Here is a 17,123-nt window from a genome sequence, read left to right as displayed (position 1 = left end):
GGCACCTGGTTGGCTCAGTCAGAACATGTGACTCTTGATCTAGGGGTTGTGAGTTTTGAGCCCCATGTTGGGGGTGGAGTTTACTTCAAAAAAAGTATTCATCTCTATACAGCAAATACCACCAGTAAATACTAAGCAAGTTTGGTATTAATTTTATTCTATTTTCTGTATAACTTTAAGTACATAAAGGTTTATTTCCACAGGCCTCAGGAAATGGGTAGAAGTCACAGGACAATCTCTCTTCCCACCAAAAAAAGTTGCATATTTTGGTAAGTGTCCTAGAGAGAAAAACTGTAATTTACATGAGCAATGCTGTGCAAGATTCTTACACAAGACCTAAAACCAGGCTGCAGTGGAGATTTTAGTCCTTTGTTCAGGTGCCTGGACAGAAACCAAAAGCAGTTGGGCATGACAGGGCAAAGGAGGCAGTGAAGACGGAGGGCAGGCACCTAGCATGGAAGAAGGAAGGAATTCCAGATTCCTTGGAATGGTGCAGTTTCCTTGTTTGTTTTGTCTTGTTTTGTTTTTGTTTAAGTCGTCTCTGTAGGAAGGTGCTGGGCAGGGATCCCAGTGAAAGAAAGGGTCCAAGACTCCTTTAACTGGCCTGGGTGCAGGGCTCTGCCCAGCGGCCGATACAGGACAACCTACTCTCTCAGGTTCAGGCAGACCCAGGATGGAATGCAGAATAAAAGGAATGCCTACAGGAATCAATTTTGCTCGGAATGCTAGATGGCCAGGCTTCAGCCTTTGGTCCAGTGCAACCCCTGCCTCACCTGTCAACAGTGAAAAGTTAGTTTGGTTAGAAGAACCAGCTAGAATCACACCAGCCTCTGCTACCTTCGTGGGCATTGTTAGAAAAAGATGAACTTGCGTGAACATTCTGATCTGTTCCTTCCTGGGGACCGCTTTATTCTTCCCAAATGACTGTTTGTTGGTCAAATAACCCCCAAAGGCTGAAAGCTAAAACACAGCAGTCCTGGTGTGCAGTTCCTTAAGAATGGACTGGTGGTGTGGTTGAGCTGACAGGGAAAAGCCGCACCTTCCCGCAGAAGATCAACTGACCTGCTCTCCCACCCAAATCTCAGCCTGAGGTATATTTCAGTGAAGGCAGGTAGCTGTGCTTCTCAGAGCAGAGAAGCGGTTTAAGAGCAGAAAGGTAGAGGAAATCTAGAAAAGAACCGTCTTGATACAGATTTATCCCACGGTGTGAGGGAGAGGGCAAAGAACCCAGTGGCACTTCGCTTATCCAGCAATTTCTGTCACTGTGGTGACCAACTTCTGCCCGTTCCATAGGGTCTTGAACTGCTCAGGGACTGGGAATTCATTCTGGAAACAAACAAACAAACAAACAAAATGGGTTGAAATCCCAAGTCCAAGCTCCAAAAGAAGCTGGGGTTAAATCTTACACTTTTCTCTCAATGCTTGCTTCCACTAAACTATTAGAGCAACAAGGCGGTCCTGAGAGTGAAACTGAACCGCCAGTAAACAGCCTGGCTCTGTAACCAGCAGCACCACATCTCCCACTACCTGCCACCCTGCCATCGCCGTCCCGGAGGAGCGGTGTAGGAATGAGAACAAAGGCTCCAAAGCCAGCCAGACAGAGGTTTAAGTTTGTTTCCTACTGTTCCTGAATCAGCAATCTTAGACAGTTACACCTGTGAGGCACAGTGAGCAGGTACAGGACTTCGCGGCGCCAGTCCAATAGGGGGCGATGACTCCGTCCCATTCCTTTTTGCTACCTGAGCATCTGCTCAACCTGGAGCTCTACTTCATGTGACTACCTCATACTTATGGCTGCTCGAGGTGCGTATTGCTAGGTTGGACCCACTCAGTACCGAATGACCATGAACCAGCCTTCTCCAGCGCAAGTGATCTTCAGTCCCCCGTTCTGAGATCATACTACCAAAGAGATCAAGGAACTTACAAAGTCACCGCCTTCTGTAGGAATGAGGACATTCATCTCAGAAGATTTGGCACTGACTATCTCGCAATCCAGGGAATTCTTGCTCAGGTAAACATGGCAGCCATCTGTTTTGTTGATGGAAATGGTTGGCACTTTACCCATTACCTGCAGAGAAAACCCAAAGTGCTGAGTCCCAGTAGCTGTGGAGAACAACAGGAAGTTTCAGGAAGAAGCTTTCACTGTTTCACGTGATTCAGCAACTACATGAAAGGCTCACAAGTGCACAGCAGACACCGGATACTAGAGGTGGGTTGGGATGGGTGCTGGAAAAGGCCTCGCTGTAAAAGCCAACTCCTCTCCTGCCACCAAAGCAGCTCAGCTTACAGACTCAGTAGAATCAGATTCCCACCACAGCAACATCTGTGGGTCAGCCATGTCTTTCAATTAATTCCTCAGGGGCCAAAGGAAGGAGCCAAGATATCAAGTTACCTGAACTTTGACATCTCTACTATTGATTATCTCCACAATGCCCACCACGTCATCGAACACCAGACCGAGTTTCTTACAGTTGTCTAGGAGAAGAAAGGGAGCAGGTCAATAGAACTTTAAATTTAACAACCTTTAGGAACAGGGTAGATATGGTTCCAGCTCTCTCAGGCTCTAGGACGGAGCCTAGGACTGACAAAAACTCACCTACTGTAATGGAGTTAATTTTGCCCTTGATTTGCAATGTTGTATTGACACACTTGTATATGTAAGCCACCTGTTTCAGCTCTGTGTCATCAATTACCAGGTTGGAAACATTCTCCTGATTTTCCTGTTAAAGAGATACCGCTTTTAGGAATGTCATCACTAATACACACTACCCCCCAAAACAGGCTATCCCAAACTTCTGTTCTTGTACTCTAACCCAAGACCCTGCACTCATCTGGCTGTGCTCCATATACATTTACGTATATGTATGTGTGTATGTATGTGTATATATATATATATATATATATATATTTTTTTTTTTTTTTTTTTTTTTAACATTTACTTTTGAGAGACAGAGAAAAACAGCAAGGGAGAGACAGAAAAAAAAAAAAAAACAGGGAAGAGGCGGAGAGAGAAGGAGACACAGAATCTGAAGCAGGATCCAGGTTCTGAGCTGTCAGCACAGAGCCCAACGTGGGGTTCAACTCACAGACTGTGAGATCGTGACCTGAGGCAAAGTCGGACCTTAACAGCAAACCAGTCCTGGTATTTTTAACTCACCACTCTCCACTTCTTGCCCTCCAGTTCAAGTACAGGTGGCTCCTTCTTTGTGGTTGGTTTGGGGGACGGGCTGACTCCTGGTTTAGGTGCAGAGAATGGTTTGGGGCCACTTCGTACTGGACCACTCTGAGCCTTCAGGGCAGGGTTCTTGTGAGTCTTCATGTCATCAGATACATGTTTCAGGGCTGTAAGAACAACAGCTGCCTTGTGCCCATCCTTCGTACCACGGCTTTGGGCTGAGGCAGTAACCAACTTCTGTTCTCAGAATTAACTGCCTTAACAAAAACTTAACAAAAAGTCAAAAGCCAGGGCTCTGAGATGTTCTCTTAAACAAAGGTTTTGGAGAAGCACTTTTAGAATTTCCCTTCTACCCCAAGGTACGATTATACAGTGGCATTAAAAAATAAAATAAAATACAGACTATGTGCATATGGGAGGAAAGGATATATGAATGCACAGAAAAAGATCTAGAAAGACATACACCAAATATGTATTCACAAAATATGTACAGTTTTTAGAGCAAAAGAAGAAAAAATACGTGATAGTAAAGCAAATTTGGTAAAAGGAAAGAAACCTCACCCACAGCTAACCTACCGCACCTCCTACTCAGGGTTTGCATTTGAAATCTCCTTCCACCAGTTTTCCTATTGATAAACGTTTTTTATTTGGTTATAACTATGTACACTGTTAACAAGTTTGGTTTAACGAGTTAACATTTAAAAAAACTTTCTCGGGGCGCCTGGGTGGCGCAGTCGGTTAAGCGTCCAACTTCAGCCAGGTCACGATCTCGCGGTCCGGGAGTTCGAGCCCCGCGTCAGGCTCTGGGCTGATGGCTCAGAGCCTGGAGCCTGTTTCCGATTCTGTGTCTCCCTCTCTCTCTGCCCCTCCCCCGTTCATGCTCTGTCTCTCTCTGTCCCAAAAATAAATAAACGTTGAAAAAAAAATCTTTTAAAAAAACTTTCTCATGTTAACCTGCAGTTTTTTTTTTTTATGTTTGTTTATGTATTGGCGGGGAGGGGCAGACAGAGAGGGAGAGAGAATCCCAGGCAGGCTCTGCGCTTTCAGCACAGAGCCCAACATGGGACTCAGTCCTAAGAACCATGAGATCACGACCTGAGCCAAAATCAAGAGTTGGACACGTAACCAACTGAGTCACTCAGGGGCCCCTAACCTAGTTTCTTTAAAAAAAAAAAAAAAAAAAAAAAAAAATTTTTTTTTTTAAGGAGCAGATTCCACTATCACCTTCCCACTGTAGGCAGATAAATGTCTTCCTCTTAAATATGGCCCAATTTATTTAACGAATACTGACTGGCCCTTTCAGCTCCACTACTCCCTGTGGCTGCAGTATAAGTACTAGATTTTTTCTTAAACACTGCATGGTTCCCTGTAAAGAAAGGCATTAATTAATGGCTGCTTAGTATTCCATTAAGAGGATATGCCACAGTTAACCATTTCTCTTACTGTTGGATATTTAGGTTGTTATACCATTTTTAGTTACTGCAAATAATATACAGTAGTTGGTCTTTATTTTAGATATTTTTACGGGTAGATTCCTAGAAGAGGGCTGTATAATTTAGACTTCCACCTTCTATATATAAGGGTGTCAACTTTCTCTATCCTGACATTGGTAATTATATTTATTTTTTTTTAATGTTTTTATTTTTTATTTTTTTTAAATTTTATTTATTTTTGAGACAGAGAGAGACAGAGCATGAACAGGGGAGGGTCAGAGAGAGAGGGAGACACAGAATCTGAAGCAGGCTCCAGGCTCTGAGCTGTCAGCACAGAGCCCGACGCAGGGCTCGAACTCACGGACTGTGAGATCATGACCTGAGCCAAAGTCGGTCGCTTAACCGACTGAGCCACCCAGGCGCCCCTAATGTTTATTTTTGAGAGAGAGAAAGTGTTAAGAGCTGGGGAGGGGCAGAGAGAGAGGGAGACAAAGGATCCGAAGCAGGCTCCGCACTGTCAAACACAGAGCCCAATGCGGGGCTCAAACTCATGAACTGTGATATCATGACCTGAGTCAAAGTTGGATGCTTAACCAACCGAGCCACCCAGGCACCCCCCAATATTGGTAATTCTTATGCAAATTTCCATGACTAATATATGCCCCCCTCTCCACCCCCAGGATGACTTCCCAAAGAAAGCATGTGGTAACACAGAAAAGGCTCTAGGGTGAACTGCCAGCACCATGCCTTGGCATACTAGGGTACTCTATATATGCCACTTAATATTAAGTCATCTGCTTATGGGGCAGAGGGCTTCCCCCAACTATAATCACCCACTTTCAATTTCCATTTAAGCCAGCTTTATGTCCCTTTGGGCAACTTGAAGGACAGTGACACCCAAATGAATTCTCCCATACACAAACCAGGGTTCTGTTTTTACAGACCATCAGGTCTCTAGTTGATCAGATCAGGCCCAAACAACTTACTGTACCAACTCTTCTTGCCAAAATATTCACTTACCATGTGTGATGCTCTCCCCCTGATTAATCTGCGCAAACAGTGCTGAGCGGGAAGCAGACTCATCTGAGCCAGAACTGGTGGGGACTGGTGGGGGAGGTGGGCCTGGTGGGGGAGGAGGAGGACCCGATCCAGCAGAAGGTCCAGATGGCAATCCACTCAGTTCTTTTGCCACAGGCCCCTGGAACAATAAGGGCAGGTAACACAGCCATGATCTCTTCCCTTCTGTACCATTCCCAGTAGGGTCCTACACATGTCCTAGGACACGGGGTACCCACTGTAGCCCTTGACGCTAGGATTCATGCTCCCTATCCACACCCAAAAGGGTTTTATTCCCTCTTACCCTTTCCCAAAGATCCAATTCAGCTCCATTTTTCAACTTTCACATCATTCCTTTAGCCTCTACCCGATTCCAGCTCTAACCCACAGTTTTGCAAATCAACTTCGTGTGTCACCAGTACCTCAGCCTCAACAAGTCCAAGGCTGATGTCATCATCTCCTGCCTGCTCCTCTACCTGTACAATCACCCCCTTGTTTCTATTTCAGTAAAAGACATTGCCATCCAAGCTTGACTCTTCAATCTTCTTGAGTCTAACACCCTCAAGCTCATCAAACCTATTACCTTTTATAGCTTCTGCAAATTCTTCTGTACCAGCTCCTAGCACCATCAGCACCTCCATGGTCTGAGCAGGAGCCCTTACCCCTAACCTATATACTGAGACTCTGTCAAGGACAAGTCTGATCGTTATTACTCTCTTGCTCAAAAGTCACAATCAACCTTCCTTTCCAGCCTTTTATCCTAAAAATCTGACTCTCTCCTTCAACTGAAGCCAGAGATGACCAATCTGTACATTTACTCTACATGTACTCGGTTTAATCTATGCCGTTTGCCAGTATTCCCATTTCTCCCACTTCTCACTATTCTCTATTTGCAATGTCCCAGATCAGAGAACACCTGTTAAAAGTACAATCTCTTCCAGTGAGACTCACACTCCCTCTTACTCTGTCGTCTATATCTTTATCACAGTATTTTACTTGTTGACTTGTATTTAGGGGTTTTCTGTCTCTATTTTTAAGCGTCTGGAGGGTTGCAATAATGTAATTCATTCTTCTGGCTCCCCTCCAGCCCAATCACTATCTCTGACCCATGTGTACTGAAACTGAATAGAATTGGATATTCTTCTCTGACCCTTGCTTTCTTCACACTTTTCTTTTTTCTCCCCTTTTCTTTCTACTCTCCACTGTAAAGACTAGCATTCCTTCTTGGACCTTGGTAGCACCAAAGTCTAAGAAACTTGTGGACCCCTGTCCTGGAGGGATAGAGGGAGGGAAGAAAGTCTCACTAACCGTTTTGCTCCAGGCCAGTCCAGTGGTATGGAACTCCTTAATGTAAGCCTGTAGCTCTGTCCATATACTCAAGTAAGCTTTGACCCAGTCCACGTGCTTCTTATCACTAGGAGAATTAAAGAGAAACTCACCACAGACAGTCAGGGCACATTACCATAGTGATTCCAGAACCCCTCCTATCTGTGAACTCATATCCTCCCACCTGTGGTGTGGTTTTGCTCAATGGCAGCTTTTCTATCACAACTGAGCTTTACTTTTCTTTTTTTTTAACTTATGCTATTACCCTAATTAGACTAAAGTCCATTAGGATAGGGACTCCAGATTATATCTCTTTCTATCTCTTATAGCAGTATTCTTCAAACTTTTTTAAGTATAACAAAACCATATTTTTCAAAGTATACCTTAGGGAGAACCTAATATACAAAACTAACAAAAGCAGGCATTCTGTGCATGAAGCTATATGATAGAAGGTCCCTTGCACATCACTGTGGAACTCTAGGACTTCAAGAAACTCACCTGCCTTATACCACAGTGCCTTATGTCAAAGTATGCCCCTCCCACCAAAAATTTAAAACTTCCCTGGAGGAAACAATCAGCATTAGATTATAGAAAGAGCACTGAATTAGGGTTCTTCTTATATATTAGAAGACTTTATGCCTATTTATCATAAGACCTAATTTGCTCAACTGTGAAGTGTGGAGTTTAAAGGCAGGTTAAGTCAAAACACTGCGATGCTTAACTCCAGGTTGCTGAAAGGAGGGATCAAGGAAGTGCCTGGTGTTCTGAGACCTATTTCACACACACACATTCCTTCACAGTAGTTACTCGACAAATGTTGGTTGACTGATGACTGACAGAAGAAAGGAAGGGTTTGGGTAATTATGCAGCGGAGTGATAGCTGCCTGCAGTCCCTCCAGCTCAAAACCAGCAATGGAGAAGTCAGTTAGGACTGGTGAACATATGTGGTTAGACATACAGAGACTCCCCTTCTCTTACATGATACACGTGCTTCACCAGACAGCTGCCTTCTCACTTTACCTGACTACGCGAATAGTCAGGGTGATTTCCGAATAAATCTTACCGAACCTTTTGTCCCTAAGCCAGTTAGAAATTCTCAACAAAGGAACAAAATCTACCTTGTCTAAACAGGCAAATTAAAGGGCATTTGTCCATTTTATCTCCAGCAAAACTTCCTAAACCTGGAAGGGTAAGGATGAGAAGACTAAAAGGGGCTCTACAAACCCTTTGGAGAAAAAGCAGAAGTGAAAGGAGAAACACTTCCTGCTTGCAGATGCAGCCTCTATAAGCCAGTATCTATAAAACTTCTGAGAAAGCAGCCCTGGGATGGAGAACCAACACAACAGCCTTAACCCCCAAATGCTACTCCGGCAAGTAATCAGCTGACGTGTCCTGTACCCCTTAAGAAAAGGCTGGACTTACACATCTTTGTATTCCTTGAGGACTCGGTTTGTATAAAACATGGCAGCATCATTCATTTCTTTCACATAGGGACCAGGCTTGGGAGCCTAGAGAAATAGCAGTGGTCAGTGACTCAGAGCCTCTCCAGCCATGTCCCCTTACCTCTTTCATTCCATCCCTTCCCTCCCGAGGAAGCTGCGCTGCTCACCACAGCCACCCAACCCAGGGCCTGGATACTTTCGCTGACAGCTGACAGGTGGTTGAACAACTTGCTGCCTCGGTTCTTCTCCCGGAAGGTTACCACTTCTTGGATCTGCTCGGAGATGGGTGCCAACAAATCCGAAAGTTTATTCTAGGAAGAGATGCAGGGGAAGATTCAGGTTAGTCTTTCCACAAAAGCTTTACGCGTTTGTCAACTCAGACCTTGCAGGCAAGAATTCATGGGCTGTATAATGAACACCCAAATAAACTTTGTACTCATCCTGCACAGATTCATATGGCTAAAACACTGCTCCTCACCTCACCCTCCTCAGGCTAGATCTGGTGGCTCTTCATGATCAGGACCCTTACTTCATCTATACCACAAAATTCTACCACTTCAGCCACTGGTCTCTTTTCTGTCCCACTAGTAGGAGATACTATCTCATTTCTGAGCCTTTACTCACAATGGTCTCTTCTTTTTCTTTTTATCCAAATATTCCTTATACTTCATCAGGAACAGCCCTTCAACTCCAGCCACACTGGCCTCCTATAGCACTTATTGTCAGCATAACCAATTTTGGCACCTTATCATGCACCAACACAAACTATTAGTGGATCCACGTGAGTATGTTTTTCAAAATTTCTCATTAACTTTTCAAATACCAGGGCTTTGTCTCAGCCTTCTTTTATAATCTTTACAACCCTCACACATTGCTAGCTATATAGCAGCTGCTGAGCAGAGATCTGATGAACCAAATGCAAATAGAGGGCTTGGCATTTGAGCTGGCAGCTTAGCAAAATGGATGAATCCTGTGTTTCCATATTTTACCCTTTCTCCAAAGCTCAGTTTCCTGAACATTGCAATTCTCAGATCACAGCATGAAAACAGTGTAACACAGGAGTCCGCAAACTTTCTCTACAGAGCCACACAGTGACTATTTCAGTCTTTGCAGGACATATGGTCTCTGCTACAGTTTCTCAACTCTGCCATTATAGTGCATAAAGCAGCAACAGACAATACTTGAAAGAATGGGCATGGCTGTGTTCCAAAAATCTTTCACTTACAAACTAGATGGCAGGCTAGATTTGGCCTGCAGGCTGTAGTTTATCAATCCCTAGTCTAGAACAAGGGAAATATAATTGTGTCTCAGCTGCCTGATTTGTTGTGGAAAGTGCGGGTTTGGAGAAAAGGTTTCGAAAAAATGCCTTAACCATTCAAGACAGATTAAGAATTCAAGTCTAATATATTTAACATTATCTTAAACTATTTTTATATTATTTAGGCATGCTGAGGGTCCAGGGGTTTTACACACAAGAGTCGCAGGAAGACCTGCTTCGTTACCTCTCTGCCACGGAAAGCCAAATGCCTAAAGAAGAAATAGGGACACCCGGGTGGCTCGGTCAGTTAAGCATCTGACTCTTGGTTTCGGCTCGGGTCATGATCTCATGGTTCGTGAGACTGAGCCCCATGTCAGGCTCTGCACTGACAGTGTGGAGCCTGCTTGGGATTCTCTCTCTCTCTCTGCACCCATGCCCCCTGGAGCGCGTGCACGCTCACTCACTCTGTCTCTTTCTCTCAAAAATAAATAAACACTTAAAAAACAAAGAAATAGAACAAAACTAAAATGTTTGGTTGTGAGAAAAATCTATTTCCTCTAATTGATTCTCACACCTTGGTAGCATAAAATTTTGAGGTAGGAGTACACTTCAAGGGAGATCTCCACCACGGAAAGATGAGGGAAGAAGCAGTACTTTAGGAGTTTTAGGGTCTCCACAGCAGCATTACTAAAGCCCAGTCACAGTGAAGCAAGAGAACTACTCTCTGACCCAAGAGCTTACGGGACAATATGATGAATTTGGCCTCAGCCAAGAGGTTAAAAAAGGCTGTCTATTGAGAGAAGCAGCGAAGTCCAGGAGTAACTACAGTCCCAAGTAAAAAGGATGGGGGGAAAAAAACAGTAGAATCCAGTAAATACTGAATGGCACATTCGAATATGGCACTTTAAGTCTGACTACTTCTGGGACTTGGTGTGAACGCACGCGAGGCTGAGGGTCTATTTTAGCATGTCGTCGTACTTGGCAGAAACCTCTCAACCCATCCTGAGCATCAAGCCACAAGGAAACCAAGTAGCAGTGAACTTACACCTGCTGGCTGCTGACACTGAGAGGCTGTAACCAAGAGAGCTCGCTCCAACTTCAGGCCCGTGTGAACCATCTCCGCCTGCCGGAAAGGTGAAGAATCAGTTATTCTCGCCACATTATAACTGGAGAGGGTCCTGATAAGAAGAACCCGAAACCTCCACTTCCATGTAGTCTGGTAGCAACCCGGGAACTTCCTGTTGCTTTCCTCAGGTACTCCACTTCCAGGGAGTGGCAGAAGGATTACAGGTACCACCGTTCCCGTGGCAACCAATCAGGGATACATATCCGGGAAATGAAGGCAATTAGGGTCAGCTTTAGATGAAATCGAGTTAGCAACTGTACACGAAGTGCGATATGAAGGGCACTGAAAAATCCCTCTTGTCTCACATCACCAAAAAGGCTCTTGTCTCAAAAACTAGAGGTGGAAGTCAAGGCAAAGGCCAAATTGATGCCCAAATTCCCAAGGTATTTACTCCTTTAGGTTATAGCTATTTCTCAAAGGTTGGGTCATGACCCATTCACAGATTTAAAAAAAAAAAAAAAAAAAAAGAGTGCCATGCAAGTAGGTAAGACTGCTTTGTGAAGCTTCTGACTCAGTCACAAATACATTTTTTCTTCCTGACCGTCATGGTCAAAGGAGTTTAAGAAACATAAGTCTACAGGCACTATCTAAATAGAAAATTTCAAATAAGGTAACCTGTTTTTTCTAGATTTGCATTTTTAGAACGTGTACGTGATACATGTTTTTAAATCTTTTAAATGTGACAAACTGCATAAAGTAAAAAATGCAAGCCCCCACTCTTGTATCTAAGTCCCAGTCCCACTCACTAGAGCTAACACCACTGCCAACAGATGGCACAGGAGAGGCTCAAAATAGACCTTCCAAAGATCAAGCAACTAGTCTTGCTGAAGGGTCAGGAAGATCCTAAACATGGTTATTGCTTACAGAGGACCATTCAGGACTAGGAGAAAGATTCTGGGTCCCAAAGAAAGATACAGAATATATATGTGAGTGTGGGGGTGGTGACGATGTAGGTGGCAGCATATGAAGGGAGGTGGGTGGAGAGGCACCTGTCACTGCCTACTTCACATTCCTGCTGTGAGCTAAGTGTGAAAATAACTCACATTAGCATAACTAATAACTATCGAGCATAGTTTTATAAACGCTAAGTCATGACTATGACTCCTTTGCATAAGCCACCCTAGGCTTGGTTATATAACATGTTGGGATCAGAATGGTAGAATGTTCTCACTATAGAGATGAACCAAGCCATAGTTTATGCGCCAAGCAAGTTACCTGCATAAAAGAAGCCCACACAGTAAATGTGATCAAAGCAGAGGGCCTGGAAAAATCTGAGGAACTGTTCCAGTGCCTGGAGTGAGCTCCTCAGTGAAGGTAAAAGAGAAGGAGCCAAGGGACTCTTAAACCAAGAAGGAGTTGGATTTGAAGACCACCAGCAGTCCTTAAAAGAGGGGGAAAAGGGGCAATACATCCTTACATGTTTCTGCACATCTCCCCCAATCTCTTTACTGATCTTCAGGTACTCTGCCACAGGACCGGTAAGCAGTGAGTCAAATGCTTGCACATATGGAGCTGCTCCTGCTAGAGAGAGACACACACCACAAAGGATCAGTCATGCACCAGAAAGATGATTTTTAAAAAGCACTTCCACATGAAAGTGGAGAAGCAAGGTAATACAGTAAACAGAATACTGGAACATGAGTCCGGAAACCTGGGTTCTAGTTTCAGTACCACCACTAACTGCCTGTGTGACCCTAAGTTCCTTTTCCTCCTCGAGCTTGACTTTATCTATAAAATTAAAATGAAAAACAAAAACAAAAACAAAAAAACCCCAATCTCCCTTTTAGCTCTAACATTCTATGATTCATTTGGTGCATATACAAAATGGCTAATTTGCCAATCATTTGGACAGAGTTTTAATATCACTTGTCACTCGACTTACACTAGAGTCATTTTGCTAAAGAAAGAACAGGAAATATCACACAAGCAGGAAGTTCTTATGTTAAAATAACCACAGGCCTCCCTGCACAAGTCACTTCCTCTCTTATCTGTTCACAGGCGATGAACTTAGCAGATTAAGCATTTTGGGAAGTTAGCTCCAAGGGAGAGAATACCCTATGACAGAAAAATTTCAGGCCAAGACAGAGTCTTCATTCAAAGTATTCTGCTGTGCTGCATATTGCTTACCTTTTGGAGCACTGTCTCCATAGCCACAGTGCATGTCAGAGGCATGGGATACTGCCTCCAGGCGGCCCACTGCCCTCTCCAATCTTTCTACCAGATTTTGCATGTCAGCCATAATGTACGACCTGCTAAAGGAGATCACATGTCACTTGTTATTGTCAATAGTACATAGCACCTAAGGAGAAAAGACAGAATACTCACGGGGTGAAGAAGATGCCAATTCGGAAGAACAGAATCATTTAATAATAAAACCAGATGAAAAACAGATGAACATATTTGCAAAATCATCAAGACCTCATTAAGCAAGAGAGCTACCCAGGAAAAGGTGTTCACTGAAAGCGAATGTTTCCCCATTCAAATACTTACTGAATATTTACTATGACAACACCAAGTATTTATGCCAGAATTTAGAATTTACACAGTATGGTCAATATATTATCTCAGTTTGTGCCTCCCAACAACTACTCAGGAATGGAAGGTTAATCACCACACTCTTTAGAGATAGGAAACGTAATTGCGGTGAAGTTAAATGACTTACCTACTGTCACATAGCTAGTTAATAGGAAAGCCAGCACTTTAGTTCCAGTCATCTGGCTTTAAATTCAGTGTTTTTTTCCTGCAACATCCTGCTGCCCACATATGGAATGCCGAAAACCAAGATGAATAGGGTATTTATTCTGCCCCCAATAACTTAGTCTGACAGTAGTTATTTGACGTGTACCCTAACAACTACAAATAGAAAAAAATATGTGAAGATAACACAAGAACGTTGCAGAAAATAGCAGAATTTTAGGAAGGGGAAGAGCGCATCAGCTGAAAGAATCAAGAGAGGATAGCATGGAGAAGCTGCCACTTGAGCCAAGCTTCACAAAAGAGGATGGGTATGATCCAGATTTGCAGTAGGGAAAAATAGACACATCCAGAAGAGCTTTTTACAGATCTTTCACAAGTACTAATTTATCTGAAATTAGTCTCATTCAACGTCTAAATCCTAAAGAAAGTAAGCTCTACCACAGAAAGGTACTTCTCCGGCTTGTTGCCTATTATCCTCTACCATCCAGACCACTACCTGGCAGGTAGAAGGTGTTCAATAAATATTTATGAAGTTAATGAACCTGAAATATAGCATCCCCAAACTCCAGAGGGACAAGTATTCTGAAAGTTCATAATCATTAAATGTTTTCAACACACATCCACACGAAATGGTTGACACCATAAGTGATATAAAAATCAGCCAGTGACATTTCAGTCAAAGCCTTGACTTGGGAGATTCCACTTCAAAACATTAATTAGTTCAGGTAACTGAAGCTGAATGAACCCAACACCCTTGAAATTGCCTAAAATGACCACAGCAATTACAATTTCCCCAAAGATGTCATGTCAGACTATCTCAATCTAACATACTGCCCTCCCTGCGGACAAGGTAAGCAGCTGACAAGACAAAGTAAGGAAGACAACATAATCCCTGTCCATTTTTTCCAGTGTGTTGGCTCTGGTCTCTCTGAGCCCAACCAGAGAATGTTGTTTAAAAAAGAATCAAAGAAAAAAATGTGAAGGTAAACCAAATAAACCTTTTCATTCCCTGGCCTGGAGAAGCAGCAGAAGCCTCCAAGTCTCTGTTCTACTCACAAATGGAGCAGACTAGAAGCAATCATGTTATGCACCGCCACCTGAGTTCTCAAATTACTGACTGTCCAGGGACAGATTCACATATAATCTGCCACCCTCTATAAATGCCAGAGGAAAAGGCAAGGAACGCAATAAACTCCCAAGCTATCTTCCATTAATAGATACCACCCATTCTGGGGGCACCTGGCTGGCTCGGTCAGTGGAGTATGCAACTCTTGATCTCGGGGTCATGAGTTTGAGCCCCACATTGGGTGTAGAGATTACTTAAAAATAAAATGTTAAAAAAATAGATACAACCACATAACATTGTACACTTATCTCTACTACACATTTGATATACTGGTTATATTCCTTCATATATCATGGATGCTCCAGGTTGAGGCCAGTGTTAACATGGAAAACATAGTACAAGTGTCTCTAATGGCTGCCAGGGTTGGTGAACACCTAACCATCTTAACAGCTTAGTAATACAGCTTCATGAGATTTCAGTTCCTTTTTTCCCACATTTCGCTTGTATTTGTAAGCTTTCATTGCTGTCTAACTTAAACAGAATGTGAAAGGATAATACAGCTATCATTTATAGGTAATCTCATTCTACCATTAACCAAACATAGAACAGTACTTAGTTTTTTGTTTTGGGTAGAGGTGGGGTGAAATATGAGATGTTATGGGAAAGAATATCCAGAATTGAAGGGACCAAAAGACACACTGCGTCTCATTCTCCGCCCCAACACACATACTCGTATTTTTCAGGTGGTCATGTCCACTCCCAAGCCTTCAACTACCATTATCACAGTACCATCCAGCCTCCTTCCAGAGTGGCATGATCACAACCACCTAGAGACTAACAACTCCCAGAGCAGCATATCCAGCTCAAGCCATTCTTCTGGAATTTATAATTTGAAATCCAGCTTCCACCTAGACACCCCTCCTGGCTATTCCGAAGGGATCTCAACCTGAAATGTCTCAAAAACAACTCATGGTCTTCCCACACCTCACCCCCCGCTGTCTCAGCAATCCAGCACTACTACCAATTACCTGATTGACCAAGTTAGTAACCCGGGAACTACTAGGCCGTACAGTATAGTGGTTACAAGCATGGTCTTTTGAGAAGACAGATAATTGAGGGTTTGAATAACACTACTCATTGGCTCTATGACTAATGAGTGTTAGCAAACTTTGAGTCTCAGCTTCTTTACTTATATAATGGAGACAACAGTACAAAATCCAAAGGGCTAAAGTGAGAATAAAGGGGAAATACATTTGACCCTTGAACACAGGTTTGATCTGCGCAGATCCACTTACACAGGAATTTTGTACAATACTGTAAATGTATTTTCTCTTCCTTATGATTTTTTAAAAAAATGTTTATTTATTTTTTAGAGAGAGAGAGAGAAAGTGTATGCCTGCAGAGTGGAGAGAGAGAATCCCAAGCAGGCTCCTCACTGATGTGGGGCTCAATCCCACAACCATGATATCATGACCTGAGCCGAAATCAAGTTGGACTGACTGAGCCACCCAGGCACCCCTCCTTATGATTTTCTTAGTAACATTTCTTTTCTTGCTTATTGTAAGAAGACAGTATTATGGTATACATAACATACAAAATATGTGTTAATAAACTATTTTATAGTATGGTTTTTGGTCAGTAGTACACTATTAGTGGTTAAATTGGAGGGGGTGGGGATGGGGGGAGGAGTCAAAAGTTATACACAGATTTTTGACTGCACTGGTGAAGGTTGGCACCCCGACCCCTGTGTTGTTCAAGGGTCAACTATACATGTAGCAGTACTGGACCCAGTCCTGAAAAATAGCAATAATTCCTTTCTCCCCCAAGTCTAATCAGTTATCAAAATCCACAGGCTCTATCTTGTTTATCTCATGAATAGATGCCTTTGCCTTCATTCTGACTGTCAGAAATCAGGTCTTCATGACTTTTCATAGATTACTGCAATAACCTCCTTGCTAGTATCCCCTAATTACAGAAATACACCCTGTTTATCCATTCTCCACATTACCATCATAATCCTTCCCAAATGCAAATGTAATTAAGATAGCCTTATATTTAATATCATTCAGTACTCCCCAGGACATTCAGAGTAAAGTCCAAATAAGGATTTCCATATCTGGTCCAGCTTTATCTCCCACCGCTCTTCTCTAGTTTTATCTCTTACCACACCCTTCTAAACACACTATAGTCACCCAGGACTACTTTCATTTTCCAGAAAGAAGCATGCTTTCTCTCATTTCTGAGGCTTCATGCTATCCACTCTGATTGGCTGCTGTTCCATCTCATAAATCCTACTTGCCTATTAAGATTCAGCTCAAGTGCTACCTTCTCCAGGAAGCCTGTCCAGTTTGGTATGCTTTTCCTTCTTAATCTGCCCCCTCTCTAGAATTCCTACTGCCTTTTAAGACTCAGCTAAGGTACCACCTCTCCAAGAAACATTTCCAATTTGGTCATAACACTGTTCACTTACCTCTACCACACATTTAATATACAGGTTTAAAATCATTTATTTAATATGGGGCGCCTGGGTGGCGCAGTCGGTTA

At 43.0% G+C, this 17,123-nt stretch overlaps 1 protein-coding gene across 8 annotated transcripts in view; it reads right to left on the bottom strand.

Annotated features, from left to right (window-relative positions):
• Positions 1-136: 136 nt before the first annotated feature.
• CAP1 (cyclase associated actin cytoskeleton regulatory protein 1) overlaps positions 137-17,123 on the bottom strand; it is a 28,643-nt gene continuing 11,656 nt past the window's right edge. For 2 of the 8 annotated variants that reach the window (XM_011284711.4, XM_019836735.3), the window contains exons 2-13: positions 12,944-13,065; positions 12,234-12,337; positions 10,736-10,813; positions 8,600-8,743; positions 8,413-8,498; positions 6,973-7,078; positions 5,629-5,806; positions 3,158-3,342; positions 2,597-2,720; positions 2,393-2,475; positions 1,925-2,068; positions 137-1,326 (exon numbers count right to left, since the gene is read on the bottom strand). In XM_011284711.4, coding sequence (XP_011283013.1) covers positions 1,243-1,326; positions 1,925-2,068; positions 2,393-2,475; positions 2,597-2,720; positions 3,158-3,342; positions 5,629-5,806; positions 6,973-7,078; positions 8,413-8,498; positions 8,600-8,743; positions 10,736-10,813; positions 12,234-12,337; positions 12,944-13,055 — 1,428 coding nt within the window. In that variant the 5' untranslated portion in view covers positions 13,056-13,065 and the 3' untranslated portion in view covers positions 137-1,242. Of the gene's footprint in view, positions 1,327-1,924; positions 2,069-2,392; positions 2,476-2,596; positions 2,721-3,157; positions 3,343-5,628; positions 5,807-6,972; positions 7,079-8,412; positions 8,499-8,599; positions 8,744-10,735; positions 10,814-12,233; positions 12,338-12,943; positions 13,069-17,123 lie in introns of all 8 variants that reach the window. The other 6 variants (XM_045035601.1, XM_045035600.1, XM_019836737.3 and 3 more) reach the window with 3 other exon arrangements.

Source organism: Felis catus, chromosome C1 (assembly GCF_018350175.1).
Source record: "Felis catus isolate Fca126 chromosome C1, F.catus_Fca126_mat1.0, whole genome shotgun sequence".
Taxonomy (NCBI): domain Eukaryota; kingdom Metazoa; phylum Chordata; class Mammalia; order Carnivora; family Felidae; genus Felis; species Felis catus.
The sequence above is the reverse complement of the archived record's forward strand: the minus strand, read 5'-3'. Positions and strand labels throughout refer to the sequence as shown.